The 16186-nt window shown below is 43.8% G+C and overlaps 3 protein-coding genes across 4 annotated transcripts; 1 reads left to right on the top strand and 2 right to left on the bottom strand.

Moving 5' to 3' along the window:
- The first annotated feature begins 1182 nt into the window (after window positions 1-1182).
- On the top strand, window positions 1183-2680 carry LOC115727992 (uncharacterized protein At5g39865-like). The gene has a single exon (XM_030658320.2). It carries the CDS (start codon window positions 1265-1267, stop codon window positions 2492-2494), a length of 1230 nt encoding a protein of 409 aa, XP_030514180.1. The 5' UTR covers window positions 1183-1264; the 3' UTR covers window positions 2495-2680.
- A 3068-nt stretch (window positions 2681-5748) lies between these two features.
- LOC115728354 (protein GOLVEN 6-like) lies at window positions 5749-8258 on the bottom strand. Of its 2 annotated transcripts, none has more exons than XM_030658697.2 (4): window positions 7757-8258; window positions 7545-7663; window positions 7387-7447; window positions 5749-6155 (listed from the first exon to the last, which is right to left on the bottom strand). In XM_030658697.2, the coding sequence occupies exons 1-4, from the start codon at window positions 7869-7871 to the stop codon at window positions 5977-5979; spliced, it is 474 nt and encodes a 157-aa protein (XP_030514557.1). In that variant the 5' UTR covers window positions 7872-8258; the 3' UTR covers window positions 5749-5976. The 2 variants fall into 2 exon arrangements, with proteins under 2 accessions (XP_030514557.1, XP_030514564.1); XM_030658704.2 differs by having other exon boundaries at window positions 7590-7663; window positions 7757-8248.
- Window positions 8259-10871: 2613 nt separating this feature from the next.
- LOC115728342 lies at window positions 10872-14758 on the bottom strand. Its single transcript, XM_048280476.1, has 5 exons — window positions 14736-14758; window positions 14347-14524; window positions 12191-12916; window positions 11291-11811; window positions 10872-11184 (listed from the first exon to the last, which is right to left on the bottom strand). The coding sequence occupies exons 3-5, from the start codon at window positions 12848-12850 to the stop codon at window positions 11076-11078; spliced, it is 1290 nt and encodes a 429-aa protein (XP_048136433.1). The 5' UTR covers window positions 12851-12916; window positions 14347-14524; window positions 14736-14758; the 3' UTR covers window positions 10872-11075.
- Between the last annotated feature and the right edge of the window lie 1428 nt (window positions 14759-16186).

The raw sequence follows: 16186 nt of genomic DNA, 5'->3' as shown, positions 1-16186 counted from the left end.
CCACAAGACTCGCTCGCTCGCTCGCTCCTTGTCTCCCCATGCATTTAAGGCGGCATACCAACTTCGGTCTGGTAAACATTGATTATCCTCTCTGGGTCTCAGCTCGATCATGATACATCATCCAAAAAAGATCAAAAACGAAAAAACAAGAGCATGAGGAAATACAAAGATGACCTGTTATTACTACATCGGTTGGGGTTTTGTCACGACACGAAAATTAGTTTAAAATAGATATTGTATGGATGTACCGATTTGAAAATTTTTGTGATAGCAATCCTAAATAACAATTCTAGTTGCGTGCGCTATTTTTTTATTATTATATATATATATATATATGAAAGATCACAGATGATGCATTACAATGGATTAAATTAGTTTAAACGAGACACGGCACTGCCTTGCCGACACGACAACAAAGAAACATTATCGAACATTGATACTGTAGATCAATCGAAAGGGATGTAGCGCAGCTTGGCGTAGCGCATTTGTTTTGGGTACAAGATAACTTGCAGAAAAAAAAAGAAAAACAAGGGAGAAGAGAATAAATAACAAGCTAACAAATGCCTTAAAGGTACCAAAACCTTCGACAGACCTATACGAGCCGCTTTAAAAGCAAGAGCCGATTCTCATAATGTTCTCTCGCGGTAGGAAAATATCTTTCCTCCCGTGATTTTCTTGGGGTTGTGGTCACTAATCACGTGACGAAGAACATGTTTTTCCAAGTCCAAGTCGTCGTCACTGGACAAATGGGGCTTACGCGACGAACATAGAGACAAAGAAAATCTACTTTCAGGGTAGGACCCAACACACGATTTAGAAAGCAATAACCATAGTTTAGTCTTAATTTGACTAGTGTTTTTCACGACCTTACTAACTAAGCTGTAATTTACTCAAAGAGGACAAAAAAGGAGAAGGAGAAGGAGAAGGAGAAGGAGAGGAAGATCTTCATGGACACTGACATTTCATCGTTAAAAAAGCAGCCTTTTAATCCAGATAAAGAAGATCTCCTGAAATCCGCGTCCTTCCATTTCCCGTCTCGCTTGGTTGCATTCATTTCATCTCCATCCAACCACCCAACCCTCTTGAACGCTACTCTTCACCAAGAAAAATCAAAACCCACTTTTCTGTTTCTCTCTCCTGTCAAAATTGATGCCAAAAGAGCAAACTTTTCCGGAGAGAAATCAGTAGAGAGAGAGTGAGTGAGAGTGAGGTCAGTAGAGAGAGAGAGAGAGAGAGCCAATTTGCTTCCATCTTCGTTTCATTCATGGGCTGCTCTGCTTCAAGGCTCGACGCTATCCTCAGCAAGTACCTAGAAGAAGACCACAAGTCTCCGTCCTCTTCTTCTCTGGATTCCACTGCCACCACTCTCTCCCTGGACTCATCGCCGCTCAAGAAGCCTCGAGCCCTCTCTCTCCCCTCCCCGCTCGTACACCACCCGGCTCTCCGGAAGGGCGACACCCACCACCTGGTCTGTCTCACCTCCACCACCTACGGCTCCCTCCGCCTCACCAACCCGGCCAAAACCCCGACATTCGCCTCCGGGAGCCCCGATTTTTCCGGCCGAAACACGGGCCGTGGCGACGGCGCCCCGGCCGACGGCGATGCGAAGGAGTCCCTCTCGTCGGACTCCGTCATCAACACTTGGGAGCTCATGGACGGTCTCGACGACTCCGATTTCGTCTCCGGGAATCCCTCCGGTAAGCTGCGTTCTTCGGATTACGGCTTTGCAACGAAACCCAGTTCCTGTAGGTACACTAGCTTTGATGGGTCTGTTAGGAACGTGCGTGATTCGTCATCTTTTCCGGTGAAGTTGTCGGAGATGTTGGCGATAAGCCCCTCATGGGAGACGAAGCCGCTGTGGAAGCATTTGTCTGAGGAAGCTCTGTTGGCCAAGATGGACCCCAACGTGGTGTATAGTTACAGGCGTGCGTTGTGTTCTAGGCAATCGGAGAGCAATCCGAGCCAAACACGAACGGTTGGGCCTGCAAGACCGGCCACTGCTAACACTTTGGCATGTGATGATCAGAACTGGATGAGAGGCGCAGAAGATAAAGTCTTGTTCTATTTCACTAGTTTGAGAGGAATTAGGAAGACTTACGAGGATTGCTGTGCTGTGAGAATGATACTTAAGGGATTCAGAGTGCATGTGGATGAGAGGGACATTTCCATGGATTCTTCGTACAAGAGCGAGCTGCAGGGCGCGCTTAGAGGGAAGGCGCTTAGCTTGCCTCAAGTTTTTGTTAGGGGGAAACATGTCGGTGGGGCTGAGGAGATTAAGCAACTCAATGAGGCTGGTGAGATGGCGAAGCTCTTGGACGGATTGCCTGTCAAAGATTCGGGATCCGTCTGTGAGACTTGTGGGGATGCGAGATTCGTGCCCTGCTCCAGCTGTGATGGTAGTAGGAAGGTATTTGATGAGGACGAAGGGCAGACTCGGAGGTGCCTGGATTGCAATGAGAATGGGTTGATTCGGTGCTATAGTTGCTGCCTCTGAACTCGGGTAATCACTTCTATGTGTAAATTTTTGGTCCTAATCCCTGCTCTATTGCTCGAGCCATGTTGAGATATGGCTGGACTCTGTCGAGAGTTGTAGATTGGCAGTGTTAATAACCAATGGTGGTAGATAGAATCGTTCATTTGCCCCTATGAACTCCGTGAATAAGACTACTGGTTTTTCTGCCATTCTTTCTCATGGTCCTTTGGAGAGGTTGGCTTGCATTTTAGGCCTCTGCGTTCTTTCCTTTTCCTGTTTAGGACATGAAATACGATGAAAAATTGAGATATGTTCCTGCAATGAGTCATAGAACAATTCACACTTGCATTTTGTCACCGATACGGTCTTGTGGCTATCCTGGTTTGTGTTCGCAGACAAGGACCAGACATCCAAATAGTCCATAACAATTGTCTGATTTGATGCTGCTGTGTTCCTTTGATTGGAAATTGTGCATGGTTAAGGAAGAAAAATATGCTTTCCGCATTAATGTCTTTAACTAGTTCTTGTTGTAAGGCGGTCTTTTGTAGTTTTGATCCTACTGCAAATAAAACTCTTTACTCTGCTGCTATGAAATGTTAAGGAAGTCAGTATTTTTCACTCTTGGGTGGTAGGCCGGGGTGCCAATTGCAAAGAGTTCAGTTAGAAGAATGTCTCTGAATCTCTGATTCACAAAAGGAAGTGTCGCGTGAGAGTCCGACATGTTCCAACCTACTAATGTGTGTAGCACGATGTGCACGTGTTTTATTAACTTAAGCTTAATGGTTATGCACGCACTTTTGACATGGTATTAATGTAGGAAAGTGTATTTCCGTTCTATCCATTCGTTGATTTGCATGCTTTTCCTTTCAGAATCTCACCGACCTTCGCATGAGGGCAAGTGTTCAGATCTGCATTCCTCCCCACTGTTCTCGATCAATCCGAACCAATTTTCTGCTCATTCTTGAATTTAATGGAACAACATGAGCCGGGTAGGCAGCTCTCGGCTTTCCTATGCTGCTGCAACAAGCATGTATGCAGAAGGATATGCTTGTCTTTGGTCCCAAATATGAACCAAGTGTTGTTCTGGGATTCACTTACGTGAAGCAAAATTCTGTGATCACGGAATATGCTCTTAATAGATGAATTAACCTCGTCATGAGCAGTTTCAACTTTTAATAGGTTTTCTTCATTTTGTTCTGCACGATAAACTGAGAAGTTCTCTTTCTGGAGCTTCTTCGGTGATGGCATACTCGCGCCGTGCCACTGCAGTCGGCTTCCGCTAATGTTGGCAGCAAGCAACCATCACACACTGTGAAATATCTTCTTCTTCTTCTTCTAACGTGTAATTCTGTAATATTCACCCCACCCTCGGCCGCCATGGCTGTGACTCAAAAGCTCAAGTGGCGACGATGCCCGATGCCTTTGAGCCCCGATCTCAAACGTGAGTGACCGTGGCCATGAGTTTCGTAGTTAGATTTGGCCATGGTGGGCACGGCCTTCAAGCTGACATGTTCATGGCCGCAAGCTTTCGAGCTCGAGTGACCACTGACCAGGCCGCGATGAAGAACACTTGTCACCGATCAATTTCACTCTCACCATCAAGAAATCCTCATTGCTACTTATTTTGGAGATGGTACTGCGATATGACTTCTTAATTGGTTCTCTCTCTCTCTCTCTCTCTCTCAAAATTGTGTGTGTGTGTGTGTTTTTTTGTAGCGCTTTATGTCGACTGATGTGGCACATAATAAATTTGAGCGAATCATATAACGTCACACGGGACTTCGACATCCCTATTTGCAGTCTGGGTCCATGTTATCAAAATTTGATTGGTGAAAGAGAAAAAAAATTAATGGATGAACTAAACATTTAAAGAGTATGAGAATGTTTTTGAATAAAAAAGAAGCAGATAAAACGATTTTGGATTTTGGACATAAGCAGAAAGACTGGGAAAATTACCAAAAAAGTCGTAAATCTATTGCTATTGTGCCAATTCAGTCATAATTTTTTTTTTGGCCAATTAAGTCTTAAACCTATTGCTATTGTGCTAATTTAATCTTAAATCTTTTTTTTTTTTGCCAATTAAGTCTTAAACCTATTGCAATTGTGTCAATTCGGTCCATTTGACCGGCCGACGTTGATGCAACGTTGCTTGCACCGACGTGGTAATTTTTTTAAATAATATTCGAATTTTTGAATTTTTTTTAAAAAAATTTTCAACAAATTTTTTTCTGTCTTTTTTTTAGGGTTTGGGCTGGCAGCCCTCCTAGCCATAAGTCGAGGGCCGGTGACCTCGTTGGCCCCCCGGGGTGAGGGTCGTGGCCCTCGCCGGCAGCTGGGCGAGGGTTGCGGCCTTTGTTGGCCTCGGTGAGGGTCGCTAACCCTAGCCCGCGGCTGGGCGACAGTAGTGAGCCCTCACCCAAGGAATCGGCGGCCCAAACCCTAAAAAAAGAAATTTAAAAAAAGCTGTTAAAAAATTGCTACGTCAGAGTTGGTTGGTCAAATGGACCGAATTGATACAATTGTAAAAGGTTTAAAACTCAATTGGCTAAAAAAAATGGATGTAGAATTGAATCGGTAAAATTGCAATATGTTTAGGACGTTTTTGGTAATTTTCTCAAAAGATCACTTGAACTTGCCCGGTTGATCTCAACTAATCAACAACGCAACAAAAATTACCTAGTCCTTCTTTCTTGTCCACGTTCTAACCGCAAAACTACTCATAATTTTCAGGCCAGGACAAAGCCACCGAGGGACAAGGTAGGATTATCATATGTTAAGGCCCTAGCAGCCTCAGAGATACTTGTTTTTTCTGCAAATACCTATTCACGAAACGATGCAATCCCATCGACCATTGAAAATCAAAATAAAATCAAAGATCGCATCTCATGCAAGTCCCAAGGACTCTCAAAAACATGAATCCCACTTCACCATTTCGTTGCGTTTGAGAACGAAACTACCTGTGGGCCCTGTACAATCATAGGAATTTTCAAAAAACATCATCGCTTCGTGTCAAGCATTCTTGCACCAGAGTCCACATGCACACGTTCCGAACCATACGGCATGCAAAGATTGAACAAAAAGATGATAAACGAACACAAAATTCGATCCATTCTCGTAATTCCATAAGCCGAAGGACGCTTGACGGAGCTTGACCGGGCTCGGGACCGTGCCCTAGTCTGTACCTTAAATTAATTAAACAATGGAAACTTCTCCATGCACGAGCCACCCACCCTGGGAATGCTCGTGGTCGGGGTGCGGGGTCCAAAGCATTAGGGTTTTGCTCGACGATGTCGGCCACGAGAGAGATGTTTTTAAGACACTTCCCTCATTTCCCTACTCGCAGGAAAAGACACGGCTTTCCTGTCTTTTCAGAAAATTTTGTAGAGCGAACGAGGGGTCGTTTTGTTTGGAGTGTCCTTAAAAAGGGAGACTCTATATATGTATAAACATATACGTTCTCCTAGGACAAAAATTTAAGGGGACAAAAGGCTTCTTTTTTTTTTTCATGGACCAACCGGCAAGGACTTGTTGTGAATCGGGCGTCGTCTTCGGACTTGGGAATAATCCATGGTAAAATATTGGGTCGGGTCGGTCCCCTCCCCCCATTCTCTCCATGTCCCTCTCTTGTCCTTCCCATGCATCGTCGCCGGGCCTGGTTCTCTGCTGCCGACGCCATCCCCACCTGGGACATATCACATCAAAGCCCACGAAAAACACTTGTTTAGCTCGTCGTTTAATCTATACCAGATCATTAAGTTAATGATATCGATGGAGATGGTGTTGGGAGTTGGTACGATGAGGTCCGCTCCAAACACGTTCCTCATGTTATGCTCGTAGCCTATGGCTCTCGCTCGCTTGTCCTTGGAAGGAACCGTCGCCGGCTAAAAAGAATGATAAAACTGTATGATCTCATCGATCGCAGCAACGGTTTTCCGGGTTCTAGGTTTAGTTAATTACTTGTTGTACCAGAAGTGTGCTCTTAATCCATCCAACCTATCCCCATGCAGATCTTCCAAGTCATTGCCTTATTCGTAGGTTAAACTAATCTACATCTGTCTGGAAGATGGGCCCCAATCATGGATGCGTAGTGATAAGGACCAACGATGAGAGCACGACAACCTTTTTCGTGTAGGCGGTTTAATTGTTGCGTTTGCTTATATCACGTTGTTCCTTATTCTGATAAACCACACATGTCATGAATAACAACTTTGTTACTATTTCTTTGACGAAAACTCAGCGAAAAATAGCATTTGTGCTTCGCATTGATGGTAAAATAATGAACTAGGCCTAGATGGAAACTTATTATGTTCACAAGCTAGACATGAACTTTCGATGACATGCCATAAGATGGTTGATTTCTCTTTGAAGGAAAACAGTCAATGTCATGTTTGTCACTCGAACACGGTCATAGTACTCTTCGACATCTAAATAGAAGCAAGCTTTACACGATTCTTCATAAGTGGATGAAGGCCTAAACATCTCTCTCTCTCTCTCTCTCTCTCTCTACATACATGAACTTAAATGAAATTATCGGTGGGTGACCGACTCAATGTATTTCAATATATCCATCTTTATCCTAATAATGTTCTAGTTAGTAGAGATGGCTAGGCGCAAAGCATAGAGTCATTCAACGACACATACAGATGCCTAATCTTGAGTGCTAAACATGTGAAACAGATTGCTTTCTGTAGAGGTATGCTACATTGCGAGGGAGACTATTCAGAGGTGACTCTTGTTTGATAATCTAATAAGCCTTGCTACATCGACTTACTCGGTCGATGTGTTTTTGTGTCCCTCCCTAGGGTTCTTTGGTGATTCTAATGTGAAAGTAATGGGAGGAGAAAATGTGGAGATGCTTCACAAAAAGGAATTTAGCAATATGCTGAGATGCGATCCGTGAAAATTCTAATTACCCGATTTATCTTCTTTCCGCTTTGGCGCCGCCGTGGGAACTTCTTTGCCACGCCCTTTTATCTATTCCCATTCAAAAGCGAGACGAAAAGATGGAAGTTAGAGGTTTTAGCTTGCATATGGTAAAGTACCATTAATGAAGTTGGAGAAAGGAAATTACGTGAACAATGAGCTTCTCAGCCAGTTTGGCAGGATTGCTTCTTACAGTTACAGCGACTTGCTCGAAGGGTCTGAGCTTTCTTGGCGAGTTGCGAGGGGAAACCACCGGAGCTTCTCGTGCTGGACAATATCACCAAGCAAAACCCACGTTCACATCGCATCACAGAGAGAGAGAGAGAGAGAGAGAGAGAGAGAGAGAGAGAGAGAGAGAACCTTGTTCAAGAGAAGGCAGTGCATGAACATGGTGAGAAGCGTAGGACGAGGTGGTTAGAATAAGAATGCTCAGGCTGAGAATGCAAAGCCTCGCAGGAACAACCATCGACCCCATCTCTGTCTCAACGGCAGACTTGCATATACGAGAGAGCTTCTTAAGCAGGCGTCTGGCTTGAATATATACTGGTACGAGAGGGAGAGAGAGAGAGAGAGAGGAAGAGACCAGAACACAACACAGAACACAAAACGCAGAGTTCGAAAAGAACAAGAAGAAAATCTACGCCCTGGCTTGGTTTTTTAGGAGGTTTTCACGCAGTTTTGAGTAGTGTTTTGTCGCCAGCTCATTGTGGGGTCGGTGGCCTTAGGTACGCGCAACATATTTTTCCTACACACTTCCCTATCAACGCGATATGCCAACGTCTGCTACGTCACATTCCGTGGGTCAGTCATATTCTCTCTTGATTGTAGGTTTTTTCGCTAGGATGTTGTTCACGGATATATTGCTATGTATCAGCATCCTCTCATTTTTAGGGGCAAAAGATCTATAATTGCTTAGATTCATTTATTTGTATGTGTATAGACAGAAAAACGTGACCTAAATAACCCCCTTCGCGTCGCCAATAGCTCTGGTGAATGTGACTGGTACTACGGCGCCTCTCTCTCTCTCTCTCTAGACATAGATCTTGCCGTGGTCGTCGACGTCCTTGGATAGAGGCTGTTCATGGCTTCGGTGACCTAGATTTCAGGTTATGGGCTCTCAATGATCTCAAATCAAGGTGACGGACGTTTCGGCGAACTTAGATTATCGAGGTCGCCGGTGGTGTTGTATTCTTGGACACGCGCATGCGCACCCACACACGCAGGCCCCTTGCAGAGGTGAGGCAACGGGAAATGACCGGGGTGGCCGAGCGAGGGTTTGGACATTTGGGTTCGGAGGGTTTAGGTGGTCGGGCAGAGGATGTGGCAGGGGAAGGGGCATTTTCGGGGAAGGAAAGTGCCAATTCGATAATTTTGCTACCTGAGTCGATGAAATATGGAGTCTAAATTACGAGAAAGATTGTCTAAAAAGTCCTAAACCTATTGCACTTTGGTTAATGCAGTCATCAACATTTTAATCTTGTCAATTGAGTCATAAATCTTTTGACACTTTGTCGATTGAGTCCATCCGGCCAATTTTGACTGGAAAATCGCTCTAATGGATGTCAAGCGTCTTATGTGACATGGCCAACACCGACGTGGACAACTTTTATAACTTTTTAAAAAATCTCCGAGTTTCTTTTATTACATTTTTTTCCTTTTTTTCTTGCAAACCCGGCGAGGGCCGCTAGCCAACCCTTGCCCGTGGTCGAGATCGGTCGGCGAGCCCTCATCGGACTTGACAAAAAAAAAAAAAGGAAAAGAAAGAAATTGAGAAGAATATAAAAATATAAAATAAAAAAATATATATAAATTATTCACGTCGGCGCCGACCATCCTACATGATACCATCAATGTCTAAGTCATTGGCCGGATGGACTCAATTGGTAAAGTGTCAAAAGGTTTAGAACTCAATTGACAAAATCGAAAGGTTTGGGATTGAATCGATCAAAATGCGATATGTTTAAGACGTTTTGGACAAATCCGCTCCTAAATTTTGAAAATGAGAATGCCAAACCTGGAATTTCAAGAGGAAAGGGTGCATGCAACATGGCTAAAAGAGAAAGTGAGGATGGTTATGGCAATCTTTCCAAATGACCACAATAGACGGGGACCGAGCTGTGTCCATCAAAGGTTAATTCCAGGCTGTGTCTAGAGAGACTTTGTCAGTCCCTTACCAACTAGCGTGACGTGACCACACACTTCAACAAGGGTTTGGTCGGATCCGTGTCCATTTTCGTGCAATTTCAATTGCGCACTCGATCAACCCTAGAAGCAAAGTGATCCCTACCCTGTGGAATGCGCTGGACCCAAGAAGAACAAGAGCAATCACAAGAAGAGAATAGCAAGGAATGCTGCATGCTAAATTAAAATGGAAAATCATTACTCGCGACTAGGCTGCTGGCTATCATGAATAATTCAACTTAGGAAAAGGCAAAAAAAAAAAAAATTAGAAATAAGATGACAGGGATAATGAACTATGACTACTGATGGATTAAGATTAGCTTAATTACCAATTGCATTTGGAAAATAAAGAGAGAACAGCTTGTTGTCCGTTGAAGAAGGATCACATGAACTAGACTATCGATGGATCAAGAGCTTTTTGCCAATTGGAAGTTTAAGCACTATCCGCGTTAGGAGGGAAATTACCAGAAAAAAAAAAGTAATTCTAAACCTTTTGTAATTGTGCCAATTCGGTCTATCAGCCTGTCTGACGTTGTCCGCTTTAGGTGTTTTGCTTCTCTATCTCCGTTTAGACCACGAATATAAATTAAGAGGTTTTACATGATCAATGCCTTTTGTCCTATCTTCCGTTTTGCTTTTTCTCTCGAGATTCGAAAGATCCGGAGGAGACGCTGTTGGGTGAGGTCGGAGACGACGAACGGTGACGATGAACAGAGCCCGAAATCCACCACTCGGTAAGCGATGTGGATTTATTTGACACGGAATTGCCATGTTGGATCTCTGACCGCGACTATAGACCGTAAGTTAACAGGGATCAAATTTAGGTTACTGGCCGTCCTTGCTTGGTGATCGATTCGAGCCCAATTTGGAGCAACCCGGGCGGACGTGGGCCTGATTTCAGAAGAGGAAAAAAGGGTGCTTGTTTACTTCCCTGGCAAAGTTTTCATCAAAAGTCAAAGTTGCGTCAAATGAAGACTTTCAAAAGAGGAGCAAAAACAAATGCAAGTTTCCCAAAACAGATCAAGACAACAGCAGACAATTCACTTTGACACTTCCTTCTCCTCTCTTCAAAAGAGAATGGCACAGATTAGGCACATTCTCTCTTTAGCTCGGTTTACCCCATAAGGCACTCGAGCGCTTCCATTTTATGTCGACGGTCGGATCACTTGAGTCCTATCTGGGGCCCGCATGATTCACCGGCTGAGGTCCATTTGAACTCACGCGAGTCCCGGGTGAAAATTTTCAGAGCAACAAATAGCCGAAAAGATGTTTGGGATGTTCACCACATATGCAGTTAGAGAAGGAGAACTTTGCTCTCTAGATTGATGAATAGAGGACGCCTGAAGGACCAAAAGGAATTCAGCCTAGACATGATCTTCTACATCTCATTCCAGCAGCAGCCACTGTTGACATCCCAGGTGGACAAGAAAAGGGACAAACGAAAGACGGGGAGTATGTGGACATCTACAAGTAAGCCTCAAAGAATGTAATAAGCTTTTCAGAATCTACAGCAGAGAAGTCCATGCCTCCAGCCCCTTTGCCTCCGGAAAATCCTCCGGTCGGCTTTCGCCATTCGCACCGGACTGCTGTTCCAGTCGTCCTGCAATCTGCACCCAACAATTGTAGCGCGTTAAAAAGATTAGTTAGTCATGGCTCAAGTAATGAGCCGAAAGGAGAACAAAACAGATTGTGTAACTTGCAGACTGTGTTTACACGGGGAAGGCGAAAGATCTGTTGCTGGTTGTGCTGCCATCCGATCTTAGTGAAAGGTTGCCCGAATATGCAATGGGCCCCGAGTAAGTTATGAGGCTGGAGATGGGGCCTGCCATTGAGAAACTCGATTCCCCGCTAAATATTTCAGCTTGACGCTCTGTTGGACTATCGGAAACCCCGTCATGTTTCATCTTATTTCGAGTCTCGGTGGTGTGTATTTCCTCTCCACTCGTGGATGCAGGGGCCGAAGCATTTGAGTTGGGGGCAGTGCTCCTGCATTCTGCCTTGCTAGCGTCGGGAGCATCCTTGTCAGTTCCTCTGGAAGCAGGCGGGCATGCCACTTTGTCAGCCTCGCAATCATCAGGCAGTTTCTCGATGTGGCTGTGGTTCGGAGAATCTTCTGAATTAGAAGCTGAAGAGGGGTCTCCAGAGGTTGCACTTGCATCTTCCAAGCTACCACAAATTCCTTCGCTTGCCGATGCCAGAGCGGTGGCGCGGATGATCTGTTCTAAGTTTGACTCCTGCAGAAGTGCCGGCCTAACTGTTATGATTAGGTCACTTGGCATAGGACAACTATAGCTAAAAGGTAAGGTGCTGATTCTCGGTATCAGGATTTAGAGATCATGCAATTCCAAATAAACCTACTACTAGATTATCACTACTCCATAACATATGAATAAGTCTCATCGGTGTTGAACGGGCTTCCGCATGAGAAAACATAAATATTTTAGGAGAAAAGCGGCGATTACATCGCATCATTGGACCAGAAGAATAAGAATAGCAAGTGATAATCTTGCGAATGTCTTGATCTTGCCTTGCAAATAGTCTTCACATCCGAGCACTATCACATCAGTGAAGATGCTGCAGAAGTTTTTCTCCGAGGAGCACAGGACTACATACCTTAGAAGAAGGTTGCGTGATTCCATAGCAGACATTATCAGATGAATCGCAGGGTAGAATATCCAAGGCAACATCTCTCACTTTGGACATGGCATCCGCATTGTCATCTGCCTCGATTTCGGTCGGTACTAAATTTGCACGAACATGCAGCTTAACAGCATCCTCAAAGTAATGATATTCTGAACAGTTCAAACAGTTTGCAGCGGAGAAATGATCGTCCATCCTTCTGCAAGATAGATTTCTCCCTTTATCCTCGCTGCCGAGAAAATTGGTACCCGGGCCTTTGTCCCTGTCGGTTTCAAACAAGACATTTTCATGAGAATTCACGCCTTCATCAATGCAGATGTCCTTGACTTCGAGGAAAGAGCTCTCTCGGTAGCAGATCATCAACTCGGGAACTCGTAAATCGTCATCATTTCTATCCACGAGATAACCCATGTCCTTCTTCGCCGGGCAAAACCTCGTTTCTGCAAAGGAAGGGCCACTCAGCCCACTCCTCCCTAGGATGTCAAGTTGCTCCAAGTCACTAGATTTCAACACCGACCAGAAGCCATAGTCGTTGCTGTCAATACTCGACAAAACGGAACCTCTTTCACTGCCCTCGACATCACGTGGGACTTCTCGAGCGCTTGCCGTTGTGATTTTCTTGTCCTGTTTCATCCTCTTTTCAGCATTGCTGTTGAAGACTTCATTCTGTGGAGTTGAAGGGTGGTCCAGACTATTTAAGTACGGTGAAACGTGAAACGCCCAATCAACATCACCATCCGTGAATGAAATCAACCTTCAAAACACGGTTCAATATGCCAAATGCCCCAGAATTAGAATTAAAACTGATGGGAAATTAACCAAAAAATCAGGCTCTCAAGAGAGGGCTAACTGGATGCAGCAAAACACATAATTTTCAGAACGAATTGAGATACCAATATCAGGAAGTCATTTAGTAAGAGGGTATCGACTTTAGGACAATGGACAGTGCAGAAACAACAAAACCAGAGCAAGAATTAACAAAGTGAAACACCAAAATTCATGCTTCACATAGACAATACAGTAAGAATTGTGCAGACCGTCAAAAGACACTGCGACTCCGTTCATCAACAGTGAAGGCAGGCTAGAGAGCAATAGGGGCCGTAAAATTAGGTGAACTTTCGAAACAAACAAAAGGCACCGTTAAATTATGTTTTAATACTATCTATGTTTAAAAAAGAACACACAACGTGCAGGAGTTCTTTTTTTCAATTGCAAATGAGTAGATAATGCCAAATCCTGAAGCCATCACCTTGCAGACATGCACTCCAACGAAGACCAGAGACTGCTCTAGAACTTCAAACTCAATTCTAATACAAGAGGGAACATCAACTTCAAGGGAAGAGAGAGAGAGCACATCATGTAATACCTCACAGTCTTCTGACCTTGGATTGTGAAGGTTGACATTAAAGAATTGGTATATTAGAAAAAGGAAGATCCCAGGAAGACTTTCAAAAAGCAAAAAAAGAACAAAAAGTGGGGGTCCAACCAATTTCCAGCAAAAATGTCAGGAAGAAAATAAACTAAACAAAGATCCATTACCCTGAAAATTTAGTGGTGGTTAGTGGATTATCAGGGCTTAAACCGATCATCAACATTACAAATGAATACCTGAATCCAAGTTTGTAGACTAAACTGGTATTTTAGACTTAAACAGGACAAAGGAATAATGACTTTGGTAGCTTTCCGGAAAGCAACCTAAGCGGGTCTAAAAAGAACGAAAAGGAAAACAGAGTTCGAAAGCTATCCACAAACAAACTTCCAAAGATCGTAATCAAGGACTTTGCACTGATTTTCCGAAAGGGAAAAAAAAATACCCACCACCCATGTTTCGATTTTAATCAACAAGTACGATATGTTCATCGAAAATATGAAGAAGAATGAGTGCAAAGAAAGCTCCAGGACTAGCAGAATCTGATGATTCAGATATCTGAATGATGAGATCCAATATCAATGCAAATCATATCTTCCCCTTCAACTTTTCCTCTTCCATTTTTTCAGTTCTTTCCTGGGTTGTATATCTTCTTAATACTCAAAATACGCAACTTACCAACAAATAAACCAGAACATGTCTACCCAGAAACCAAAAAAGAAGCCAAAACGTGGATGCAGAGAGCGAGAGCGAGAGAGACCTTAGAAGGAAGAGGAGAAATGCTGCTTGATGATCCCACCGAGGGAGGATTTGATTTGACCGAGAGATGGCTCTTCGTTTGATGTTCTCTGATCCAATTTCTACGTGAGTCTAGGCTGTTCCTGTAGCATGGAGGAGAGAGAGAATGGCGGCAATGAGAGACAAAGCAGAGGGTGGCACTACAGAAAAAAAAAAAAGGGGGGGTGGAAGTGGTTTAGAGACGAAGTAATAAATGCCCAAAAGACAGATGGCTAGTTGTCAAACAATCTTTTCCCGAACAAAAAAGACTCTCATGAACAAGCAATAGCTCTTCTGAACAGGCGCATATCCATGGAGAAATTCAAAAAGTTGACGAGAAAGATTTTTTGACAAGTGCATGGAGACGCTAACAATATCCTGAAAGTCAACTGGGATGCCGCTGCTTCTTATTCTTCTCTAAAGGAATTGAAATTACAGTGAACCCAACAAAACTACAGATTATACGGCTATGTCCCCTCTCTCTCTCTCTCTCCCCCCCCAACAAACCCACAAAAGAAAGTTGCCAAATTTTCAGCTATTTGTTTATTGTTACATGGAAAGTTTACAGCTTTATGTAATTTGTCCCCTCCCCCAACCATATCCTCCCATTACTTTTTCGTTCCACCTTCCTTCTTTTTATCGTCAAAACTTCACCGTCCAATTTCCGTCACTTTCCGCGCCAACCCCGTTTCGGGGTTCCCCTCACATCGTATTTTCCCAGCTGGGTTCTCGAACACAGCACCCGAGATTAAGCGCCAATCATCATTCATCAGCCGGTGGAAGTGCCCTTTTTTTGTGGGGTTCTGCTGATATCGATTACTTCCTCTTTCCAGAGAATCATTTCCCTGCAACAGAGCCGCGAAGGACGTTGACTGACCCTCCAATCCATTACTTCCACAGCAGAAACATCAGAGAGAGAGAGAGAGAGAGAGAGAGAGCATGTTCATACTTCATGGCGGCCATTTCTTCTTCTTTTTTTCCCCTGTTTCAGTGGACATTAATGGTTATTTACAGGCATGTGATTCTCTCTCTCTCTTACTCTCTCTCTGTCTTTCTTGATGTTAATTGAGAGACAGTAACATCGCAGAAACAGAGCCATGTGAATGAGGTAAGACGAGAGGGCGAAGAGTAATTGTATTTGGTGTGCTGCGACGGGAGAGCAGCTTTATTTTCGGCCGGAAAAAGCCACAGCAAACGAGGAAGGAGAGCAGTAACTGTTTCCCCTGCGAAGGCTTGAACCGGGCAAGACAATGACACTCTGCGGATTAGTTTGACCTGGTTCCCACTTGACCAAATGAATCACTGCCGTTGATTCTGTGGATCTCACCTTAATTTTCCCACGGGGGTCCCACGAAACCAGCGATCAAAAATAAACTTTGCCTGCTACTGTCGGGTCTCGGCAAAAAAATTATCATCCTTGAGAAAATTTTCGGTTTCTCTCACAATTAATCCTTTTTGTTCCCCAAAAATCTCTCCTTTCCACAAAGGTATGATACGGATTTAAAAGCCAATATTCGATGGACATTAACCCGAATATAAATCGATACAGGTTTGAACTGAATCACTTCATTAGCACATTTGACAAACATAATAACTTTCGATGAGTCGAATCCGACATGTGAATAGACAATCAATTGCTCTATCATTTTCTAATAATAGATGAACTGAAGATGAATCGAATTGTTCTTCCACCCAAAATGTAATAGCCCGTATCTTTGTTCAATGGAGTTGGAGGCGAAATTTGTGTCCAAAACGATGATTTGTATAAGTAATTTTATTTTAGGTCCATGTCATCGTGCTTACTCACGAATAGTTTAGTCGAC

The sequence above is a fragment of the Rhodamnia argentea genome, chromosome 6 (genome assembly GCF_020921035.1).
Source record: "Rhodamnia argentea isolate NSW1041297 chromosome 6, ASM2092103v1, whole genome shotgun sequence".
NCBI classification, from domain to species: Eukaryota; Viridiplantae; Streptophyta; class Magnoliopsida; order Myrtales; family Myrtaceae; genus Rhodamnia; species Rhodamnia argentea.
This window is presented reverse-complemented; position numbering and strand designations above follow the sequence as displayed.